At 47.4% G+C, this 11,345-nt stretch overlaps 1 protein-coding gene across 7 annotated transcripts in view; it reads left to right on the top strand.

The window, feature by feature from the left end:
* Positions 1-10,978, top strand: part of LOC121862272 (diacylglycerol kinase theta-like) — a 121,560-nt gene extending 110,582 nt beyond the window's left edge. For 3 of the 7 annotated variants that reach the window (XM_042360388.1, XM_042360391.1, XM_042360389.1), the window contains one exon: positions 1,237-2,519. In XM_042360388.1, the coding sequence (XP_042216322.1) occupies positions 1,237-1,368 (132 nt within the window). In that variant the 3' untranslated portion in view covers positions 1,369-2,519. Of the gene's footprint in view, positions 1-352; positions 3,174-5,215 lie in introns of those variants that run through there. The other 4 variants (XM_042360390.1, XM_042360392.1, XM_042360394.1 and 1 more) reach the window with 2 other exon arrangements.
* Positions 10,979-11,345: the final 367 nt, after the last annotated feature.

Consider the following 11,345-nt stretch of genomic DNA (forward strand, 5'->3'; position numbering starts at 1 on the left):
ACATACACTGACAACAACATACACACACACTGACAACACTGACCTATCACAGGCAGAGGTCAGCATCATGGTCATAAATATACACTAATAGTTCTTCATTGTGGCATCATTAATGGTCAGTCAAGTGATATTTGTTTAACTTTTTTGGATGCGACACATTATCGTGTAAGGTAATACACCACCCTCTTGTTCCTGGAATGGGAGGCAGGAAGAGAGAGAGAGATAGAGAGAGAGGAATTGAAGAAAAAATCTATATATACAGTATATATAAAAACACATTCTCTAAAATTATATAGGTGGTAACACGTAGATATTAGTCACTGTTGCATTTTTACTTTTGTTTATTTTGTAGGCCACTATGCTGAAGAAAAGTAAGATCAAGCGAAGAAACACGGAACCCTCGCTGCATGCCTCCAATGGTGACAAGGAGCCCACCGACCCCTAGCCTTCCTCACCCTACCCATGTCTCCTCACATTCCACACCCATGCCCTCTCTACCTCTCACTAACACTCTGCCTCTCACATATACTCTTCCAGGAGTGACCATCCATACACTTCGTTTTCTTCCGTTCATCAAGTTTTGTGTTTGGTTAAGCGGCTGTGATATTTTACTCTCGCATACCTCGTTTTCTCTAAACCCTTTTCTCGTGTTTTGTCTTCTAATTATGAAGGCAAGAACCAATGCTCAGAATCCTTGTGTGACACATGATGAATATAAAACTCACATATACGTTGCCTTGAAGTATCACATTAACAAGTCGAAGATTGTGTGTAGGAGAGGCGTGGCGGGTCTTAGGACGCTCCCTCACACACCATAACTGGTATTCTAGCTCTTTCCTTCTGATGTTCGCCCAAATGATTTTCTCCACCATGTTTTCTTAGTTGTTAATACCATATCTGATTTTGTTGGTTTGATGTACAGCTCTCCAAAGCCTAGTAATCTATAATGTTTCCTTTTATGGTCCCTATTTTCTCCCCTCCTTTCTCCTTATTCCCACGTTCTCTCCTCACATATTGCATCCCTCTCCTATTTTTCTTCCCTGCCATTTTTGCCCTATGTCCCACTTTTTTTTTAACCTTATCAAATCCAACCTACCTTTTCAAACTGTTCATGGTTACTACACTGCCTCACTCCTCTTCACCTTAACATTCCCGCTGTGTCCTAAACATATGTTTCCTAACTCTACCACTGACCCTTGTTCACCTGACCCACTGACCCCTTGCCCACCCACGCAGGCCACCATGCTCAAGAAGACCTCCAAGTCTAAGCTGCGGAGGCGGAACACGGAGCCTTCCATGGTGGCCAACGAACAAGCTAAGCTGGAAACCATCAGACCCGACCCGGCCTCCTCCTCCCACCCACTCTAATGGCCCTTGTACCTCCTCTTCCTCCACTCACACCTCCACAACAACACTTCCACCCTTTTTCTTCCACGCCAACATCCTTAATCACACCTAGTCTTCCTCTCTCACCACCCACCACAACCTTTGCAGCAGCATCAAGAACCCGGCTTTGTCTTCCTACCCTACCCCCTCCTCCCTCACACCCTCCAAACAGCATCAACCACAACAGTAGCAGCAACAGCAGTCGAGGCCGGGGCTACCACAGCCTTGGTTTGTCGACTACCACCCAGCAGTCACTCCACCCCGAACTTGGTTATAACAAGAGGCACTGTGGCCAGCGCCCTACGCCTCTCTACGCCGGGTGTGAGCGTCACGGGCGGAGCCACCTATCTAACAAACGTGGGAATTGTGAGTGACAGAGACAGCAAATTATCCTGGCCCGAGATCACCCACAGCGTAGAGTCAGGAGAAGGCTGGACGGCAGTCTGGACTCTTACTGTTTCTCACAAACTGGTACCAGGAATTTGCTGGAGCTGAGACGTGGTGCTGGGAGTGTTGAGAGGTGAGGTGAGGGCGGCCAGTGTGTGAGGCGAGCATCAGCACGTGTGTGTATAAGACGGACGCACGTCGGGTGTGAGGTGGTGTGCCGCGCCCGCACACTCACACCAACCACTTGTCTACCACACTTACCACACACCTATCTACCTTACACACAACCAAACCAATTATTTACCTGAAACGGTTGTAGCAAGTTTATTGGTAAATGTTGCACACAGAGCAGATAGGAGGAGCCATGGGCCGTCCTGCTGCCGAACTTGACAGTGAGCGAGTGTAACTAGTAATATCTGAAGCATTCCATAAACAGTAGCGGGCGGAGCAGGTGTACTGGCCAGCCTGTCGGTGCCACCATGGTGCCAGTTCGGTGTCACCATGGTACCAACATGGTGCCAGCACGAATGCCAGCATGATGCCACCATTGTGCCAACATGATGCCAGTGTGGTGTCAGCGATGTGTCAGCATGGTGCCAGCGTGGTGCCGGCGTGTTAGCAAGTGGCGCGGCCTCCAGCTACCGCCAATATATATATATATATATATATATATATATATATATATATATATATATATATATATATATATATATATATATATATATATATATATATATATATATATATATATTTATATATATATAATAGTTTTCTCCCTGAAGACGATGCACTCCAAAGCACAAACAACGTATCTTCTGCCCTGTTTGTATACTGTGTGGTCAGTCACATGGGATCTGAGTGTTCGAGTGTTTCAGTCTCGTCAACGTTGCCAAACATCTCCTCCTGTTGTCTTCTCGATGTTGGTATTGTTCTTAGTGCCGTCGAGTGTTACCGCATATCATGGTGACCAGCCAGCTTATGGCTCGTGGTGACCGAGACCCACCCACGCCTACCTGCCTCTACCCCAGACACCGTCACCGGGGGCCCACCACCGCCACCAGGGGCCCCTCCACACCACTTACACCGCCACCAGGGGCCCCACCACACCATCATCATTACCACCGAGGGCCCACCACACAACCACCGCTGGGGGCCCATCACACCACCACCACCGTCACCAAGGGCCCACCACACACTGCTATAAGGGACTAACGACACCACCACTCACTTGCAGGGGCCCCATAACACCATCACCAAGCAGCAGGGGCCCCAGCACCTCCAGGAGGGCCCTCCGCTTTTCTGTAGGTGCAGACTGTGACGCTCTCTCAAGACCATCAGTCATTTTTGTACCTATAATGTGTCCTTCACTGTATGATGTGCATGAAGACAGGCAACTCCAGGTATGTCATAGTACTCCCTCACACACACACACTTCTTCACGCTCTACCTCACACTCTCCCTCACACACACACACACACACACACACACACGCACACACACACACACACACACACACACACACACACACACACACACACACACACACACACACTCCCTCACACTCCCCCTTACACAAACACACACTTCCTCACACTCTCCCTCACAATCTCCCTTACACCCACACACTTTCCCTCACATACTCCTTCACACACTTATCTCAACACACACACACCTCCTCACACACTCAACACAGCCGTCAGTCAGTCAATCGCCACCCAGCCACTAGACGGGTGCCTTCCCGGTGATGCCCTGTGATGCCTTCTACTTGTCATTCAGCTGTCACTTAACACAGCTGCCCTTTAATACAGGTGTCATTTAACACAGCTGTCACTTAATACAAATGTGCCACTTAACACAACGGTGTCACTTAACACACGGCTGTTATTTAACATTAAAACGTCAGTTAACACACAGCTGTAACTTAACGCAAAACTGTCGCTTAACACAAACGTGTCACTTAATACTAAATTTTCACTTAACACACTGCTATCACTTTAGCTTAGAAAAGTGTTGCCTAACGCTAAATTGTCACTTACCATACAACTGTCACTTAACACAGTTGTCACTTAACACTCACTGTTACTACTTACTGACCCGTTGCTCGACAGTCATCGCGGTTCTGGGCGCCTCAGGTCTTTGACGGTCGTGGGCGGTTCAGACCGGGAAATCTGTCCTACTGTTAGGCAGGTGAGGAGTGTCAACACGTACAGTAGGTAGAAGGGACCTGTGGACGACCCTACATTATTAGAATCTTACTTTCTTTGGTTGTCCTGCCGCCCACAACTCTCTTCCACCCTGTGTCATGTGGTATATCTGGTTGCTAGGAGTTAACTAAGGAAAGTTAGATTTTGATGGTATGGCTCTTGCTGTGGACATACACGAGTAAACACAGAATACCACCTCACTTACAGCATATAGGGCTAGGCGAGTTGTGTAGCAGAAATGGGAGTTTAATGAAACAGTGGTGCCCCCAGGAGGTGAATATCCCGCTATCTGTCCTACATTCATGTCACCTCCGCACTTTATCTCACCTGTAAATCACTCAATGTTCATGACTATACAGATCGACATGATTTTCTTCGGGTTAGCATGACAGATTATTTGAATTGGTACAGTTAACATCATTTAAGTTCACATGCCAACGGTTTAAAACACCTGTGACCCGTACCTGATCTCTTATTATTGTCAAAATATTTGGAGTAAAAATTGGATTACATGAAACGGAAAACATCAAGGTACAAGTATTTAAGAACACTGGAGAAGTATATGCTGATATGAAAAGACAGCCAGTGAGTGAGAGAGAGGGTGCTGTCATGTGCCTGTGATTACCCTCAGTGCTGCCCACTATAAACAATCCTGCAAAGGTGTAGGGCAAGAACATTCAGGCTGGGGAGGTGAGGTGAGCGTAGGGCGTGGGATACGCTTAACAGAGAAAACAGGAAAGGTGAGGGTGAGACACACAGGAGGTAACTTAGGACAGTGAGATGGTTATGGACAAGGTAAGGTAAGGCAGGGCAGGCCCCGAGTTAGATTACCCGTCTCTGGCTGTATAATCAAAACCGAAGCTTTAAAGTGTGGCAGATGGCTCCTGTGTGGTGTCCTTGATCCAAAGTCTAGTGCACAGTAGTTGTGTATATTCCTGTTGGGTTATTAGTGTACATAGGAGATGTAAATGTATATTTTTATTGTTATATGTTTACTATAAAAGATCTATTATACCTCAATGCTTGTTCCATAGATTTATTAACAAGTTTTATTGAATTCACAAAAAGATGCAGTATTTTGATATGTATTAATTTAAATAGTATATCATACCAGAATGATATTGTGCCATATGTTTCCATTAGCTGATAAATTTTATGTAAGCATATTGATGAGATTCGCTCCCTTAACGCTCTTTATCCCCGCTCTCTCTCTCCATGTTGTTTGTTTACATGTAAAGGTGGCGTCAGTACAGTATATGCTGGCCGGGCCGGGCTGAGGTCCGGTGACGGGCGTCTTCATCATTCCTGTTTCAGTTGTGTGATGGTTCTTGTTGAGTGCCATTCAATTATGCCACCTTCTCTCGCCGAGGCCACACAACCTCCATATAAGAACATCACTCCAAGAGAAGGAAGGATCTGGTTTCTGGCATGCGTCTTCAGTCATATACCCCAGACATGACCACCTACTGAGGACGAGTCAGTCTTTTCTTTACAGGTCAGAAATTGGTACAAAGCGAGTGAGTGTAAGAGAAAAGCACCAAGGTGATGAGTGTGCGGGAGTTGTGGGAGAATCGTTGAAATTTTCTCTTTCTGAGGCCTCTCCCTCTGTAGCATTGTGATGTGGATTCTCTCAGTCAGCCAGTCATCAGATAAAGTCAGCGTGTAATGGCTATATTCTTGGTCTTACAAGGATAACTTACTTGTCAAGCAAATTTATTTGGTTGACCGTAGTGTGTTAAGCTAGAGTTGTCGTCATTTTGCCTGAGGCCGCGGAACATGCAGGTGCCTTCTCCCCCCTCCCCCTCCTCCTTTATATAGATGCTTACCCCATGTCTTGTCCCACATGCATGTGCCCTATCTGACCCAGGCGGCAATAGGTTGTACTAATTCAGTTACGAGTAATTCACATTGGCTCTTACTGCATCAGCCCACAACTGAACCAGATAAGCTGGGTGGTTAGGTGAGTGGGTGGCCTAGTGAGTGGGCAGCCAGGTGTTCAGGTGATGGGCAGGTGAATGGGCGGCCATGTTGAAAACTTGAGATTATTGACAGTGCAGGCTATCTCTCGACAGCCACACCTCCAACAGCCATCGCCTCACTCCTACTTCCTCCTCCCTTCGTCCAGCTCATCACCCCTGCAGGGCCTGTTTGAGTAAGGTTGTTTATGTGGCCATTCACAGAGCATCTATTATCCTCTGAGCACCCAATAGTCGTCGTCTTGGCCTCACTTAACCTCAACTTCCTCGTCCTCCATTCTTCTCTTTGCCCTCTTACACGTCATCCGCCTATTCATCCACCATGCTACTAGTCCTCTTTCTCTTTCACCCATTTCGACATCCTTCACACTATGCCCAGCCTACTCATCCATTCCTCACCTGATTCACCCAATTATCCTTTTATTCATACTCCTGGCCAAAGGTGGGTGATTGTGAGCCTAACGCTGCTCCTCCCAGATAGTGTTATATTCCTGGCCGCCCTTATGACGTTACTGCTCATCCCTCTAAACTCACTTATTATTGCTTAACCCCATCACTTAAATGGGTTATTCGTTAGCCGACGTTGTCATATGACCACCCTGTAGTACGGGGCCTCACTAGGCTTCAGTATGACCATCAGTGTACCAAAATGATGTCCCTGTCTTTTGGTGAGGTGAGTGTGGTGCTTCACTTGGTTTGCATCACCTTCAGTGTGTCATGGTAGTGTAGACGACGGCTCCTTGTCTCATAAACTTAGGAGATGGGTGTAGTGTGCTACGACCAGGAGTCAACATGGTGGCATACTCGTCAACACACAGCTATGTGGGTTTCCGGGCGGGCCGCTGTAGCATTTCCGCCTTTGAGCTTACCTACCATAATAATTGACTTATAAGACCATCCTTCAGACCCTCGCAAGATGCATAGATCTCACTTGTGACGTTTTGTAAGTGTAATCCGGTCTTTATACTGAGGACAAGCACCTGTTTTCTTATCTCTTCGTCTCCACTTTCAAAGATAAACATAATTTACAGTCAGGTGTCCCGTGCCATCTGTATCACCTGCTCGTGATGTTGGGTGAGGGAGTTAGGCACCTCCATTATCATGTTGCCTACACCGTTGGTTACATTGTGTTGTTGGCTCCCCGTGTCACCTTTGGTTTCCCCCTCAGTAGCACTCATTATAAAGGTACTTATTTGTCGGCTGACGTTCCATATAAGAATTTATGTAGTTGATGTACTCTGGCGTTTGTCTTGTCCCAGCCGCCTTCTCCAGAGGTTTGGCGCAGTGTTGTGTCAAGGTCGACGTATCAAGATATCTGTTAACTGTCGACTCATTTTGCTGTTTTTTTTTCAAGATTTTTTTTTAAGCAATATTGTGACGTCAACATTACATCGCCAGGTGTTATTTGAAAATCGAGTCAGTATACCTGGAATTTCTTAAAGGTACACAATATATACCATCTGTTCTCTAAAAGTCGACTCACTATACCAGTTGTTCTCTGAAGGTCGACTCACTATAACAGTTGTTCTCTCAAGGTCGACTCACTATAACAGTTTTTCTCTAAAGGTCGACTTAATATACCGGCTGTTCTCTAAACGCCGACTCACAATACCAGCTGTTCTCTAAACGCCGACTCACTATACCGGCTGTTCCCTAAAATCATTCTTCTTTAGGTGAGCTTGTTACTCTAGGTTGACTCACGTGAAGTACAGTAACAGATAATACTGCAGATAACCTTCAATGGTTGATTATACCACCTATTTTCTGAAGACGATCCCTTACGTGTTTTCTAACAGTATACCTCTCCCTCCTCCGTCTATATTAACTAAGAGGTAACGCTCCTTAAACTATATATGTTAACTAAGGGTTAAATCCCCCTAAATCATGTTTTAACTAAGGGTTCACTCCCTTATACTATTAATGTTAGCTACCACCATCTATGCTAATTAAGAGTTAACGTAATAAGTAGTGTGTCTTGTATATGTCAAGTCTCCCAACCTAACTTGAAGACCGAACTACTTATCAAGATCAGCTGTTCTCTTAAGATTTGATTCCCCTATACAGCAGCTTATTTCTAAAGGCAATCCCACACTAGCTTTTATCTAAAATTTGATTCCCTCACCGCTGCTGAAAACCTACTCAACAACACCACTTTACTTCCTCCCTCTTCCAAAGGTTTTGCCTCTTACTGAAAGAGCTCCCTAACCCCCTTCACCGCGTTGAAGTCTTTCCCTTGCCGACTACAGTACTCCCTCTCTCCTGCTGAGTACAGTACTTCCTCTCTCGCTGAGTACAGTCCTTTCTCTCTCCTGTTGAGTGCAGTACATCCTCTCTCTACTTAGTACAGTACTCCCTCTCTTGCCGAGTACTCCGTGTCCCTTTGGTGAAGTGATCACCTTTAGTAGTTCATCTTCACTGCCAAACATTTGTTCTTGCCTTAGTTCAAGTCCCCCGATGGTCACCGAGGTTTCCTTTACTTGTTTCTATAATGCCTCACTCGGCATGTCTCTCTGGTGAGCTTTATACGTAGGATCCTCTGAAACTTTTAATTAAGGATCCTTTGTAAGCTTTAACTTGGACCTCTTATGATCTTATTGAGAGGTTTCTTTTTAACCTCCAACGGAAGACCTGAACACCACGTTTCAGTGGGGGAACCTTGTATTCATTATATAAGGGATCCCTTACAACCCTTACAGCAGTGTTCTCTTACTGTCTTCGTAGTAGAGATCTCTTGTCAATTTTATGGAAGGGGTCCCTTGTGAGGCTTACCGTTAGGGTGTTGTGCGAGGTGGTATCCCAGGGGTCTTTTTTGACCGATCACTGCAGGGATCCTTTGTGCGGTTTATCATAGCGAAGCCTCGTGGGGTTCGCTATGATAATGGTGCCCTCGGGGTGTTTAATGATCCTTGTGCACATATTCCCTCATGCCTAGCGAGTGCTCACTTTTCCTTAATGTGTTCCCCGCACCCGCTGGCTCAGATTAGGTGTTTTCCGTGGCCAGTGGAGCCTTTTTGAGGGGTTCCCCCATCCAAATACGGTTACCCATCGTGTTTTCTCCAAAAAATGTTTTCGTATCGTGTTTTTCTCCCCAATGGTAAAGTGCTGTGTTTCCCCAGGGATGATTTCCTTGGTCCACTTATCATTCTCGTGTGGAGCCTCCTCACTGGTTCCTTATATGTGTTCCCTCGCCGCCAGGCTCCCTCTTACATATTTGCCACTCCATTAGGTGTTCCCGCCCCGTGTTCCCCACTAGGTGTTCCATACTACTCCAGCCAATCCATATTGCGTGTCCCCTATTCCTGCCCTTCCTTTTATGTAGATATGATCGATGTTTCCTTCCAGGACGGACCTTCACTGTTGCCAGAGTGGCCCTTCCACTGTGCCACTCTTCTCCATGTGCTCCCTCTACGGTGTTACCAATTTCCCGAATGGATCCTCAACGGTGTTAACACTTGATCTCTAAGTGGTTCCTAGTGTTACTACTCCCCTCCCAGTGTTGCCGCCTTTTTTTTCCAGTGGTTCCTCAACAGTGTTCCCACTTCCCGATGGTCCCTCTACAGTGTTACCACTTTCTAGTGGTCCATCAACAGTGTTACCACTCCCCATGGTCCCTCCGCAGTGTTGCCACTTTCCAGTGGTCCCTAAACAGTGTTGACACCCCCAAGTGGTCCTTCTACAGTTCTGCCTCCTCCCTAGTGGTTCCTTTGAAGTGTTGCCACCTTCCCAGTGGTCCCTTTACGATGTTGCCATTTCCCCAGTGATCCCTCTACAGTGTTGCCACTTCCTCCCCAGTGGTCCCTCTACAGTGTTGCCACCTCCTCCGCGCTTCGCCGTGTCTGGGCGCGGTGTTGCTGTAGTTCTTCCACGTTGTATGTTGTATCGTATACTGTGTGGTGTGTGTGTGTTGTACGACACACAGACGGTCGGGTAGTTGTGGAGTGTTTGTCATGATGAGCGTCACCTGTGGATGTGTGGCTCATCCATGTATCAGTATGAATGATAGATGTTCAGTGGTTCAGCCCATCAAGTTTAGGCAACATGCGGACGTAGAGACTAACCAAGTCTCACCAAGACTTGGTAGATAGTCACCAAGTGTCTCACCACTCAAGGTGGGCTTTTGCATCTCTTGGAGAATGGTGACTCATGTTTGCAGCCGCTGACCAAGGCAAGGAGTGAGGATATGATGAGTAAATGAGGTAGGGGCCGCGTGCCTCTGCCTGCGTGTATGTGTAAGTGTGGTGTGGGAATGTATGGCCAGGTGGAGCGTGTCCAACCTAGCTGCCGTAATGTTAGCCACCGCAGGTCTTGTGCTACAGCTGAGCACGATTCTCTGTTCGGAGCGAGGTGAGAGTGTGGTGTGAGTGTGAGAGTGTTGTGCCAGCAGCAGCGGTGAGAGGTGAGAATGCCAGCAGCGGTGAGAGGTGCGCCAGGCGCCTGGTGACGGGAGGACGAGCGAGCAGTGCTGCTGGTGCTGGTGCTGAGGCCGCACTCGTCATATCCAGCCAGGGTCCACCGCATATCTGCCAGGCGGCCGTCCCGCCCACACGCACCTGCGGGCCGCGCCTCCTGGCCCGGGCCGCACTAGTGGTGGCCCAGCCTGGCCCTTGTGGCCCGCACCGCGCACTCCAGCATCGTCTGGCTGGTAGAGAGCCGGGCGCGGCGCGGGCCGGGCCAACCCCCCCCACGCGCTACCCGGGGCTCAGTTGTTCCTGGAACAATTGGGTGGCGCGTGGGGCCGTCGACAATCGCGTGTTGTTTGTGTCGCTGTGGCTTGTGGTGAAAGTCGTGGCGCGGTGCGGCCATCGCAGCCGTGCGCTCCCGGCGGACCCGCGGCCTGGTGGACCGCCCGGGCCCACCGGGACCGCTACACTGCACCGCCTGCGCCGCGACGCCAGGGGCAGTACACGCCCACACATGTCAGTATTTATTCAGTTTAACCTGCAATAAAAGTCAAATCTATATTCATGTGAATTATAGAGTGATAAAATTCGTGAACATATAGAATATTAAATGTACAAATATAAAGGCCTTTCATTTATCTGTCCTCGATAAATATGTGCATGAGCCTCCCATGATACTGCATATAATATGCCTGACTATTACTGAGATCCGACTAAATCTTGTGGCGACAAAATACAACACTTGATGCTGCAACACAAATCAAAACCAGGGTCACAACAGGACCACTATTACGGTGTAACAAAGGTCAGGAAAAAGTTGTGGCAAAACTGTAGAGTCGCAGGTGTAGTCTTCCTCGCATTGCTATAGTGTGGTGTCTTTCCTTCTAGAATACTTGATCAAGTATCTGGAGTTCAAAATGATCGAAAACGGGGAGATGTTTGGAACAGTTTTTATACTAGACATGTGTGATCATAGTAAATACAATACCATA

The sequence above is a fragment of the Homarus americanus genome, unplaced genomic scaffold (assembly GCF_018991925.1).
Source record: "Homarus americanus isolate GMGI-L3 unplaced genomic scaffold, GMGI_Hamer_2.0 scaffold31037, whole genome shotgun sequence".
In the NCBI taxonomy this organism is placed as follows: domain Eukaryota; kingdom Metazoa; phylum Arthropoda; class Malacostraca; order Decapoda; family Nephropidae; genus Homarus; species Homarus americanus.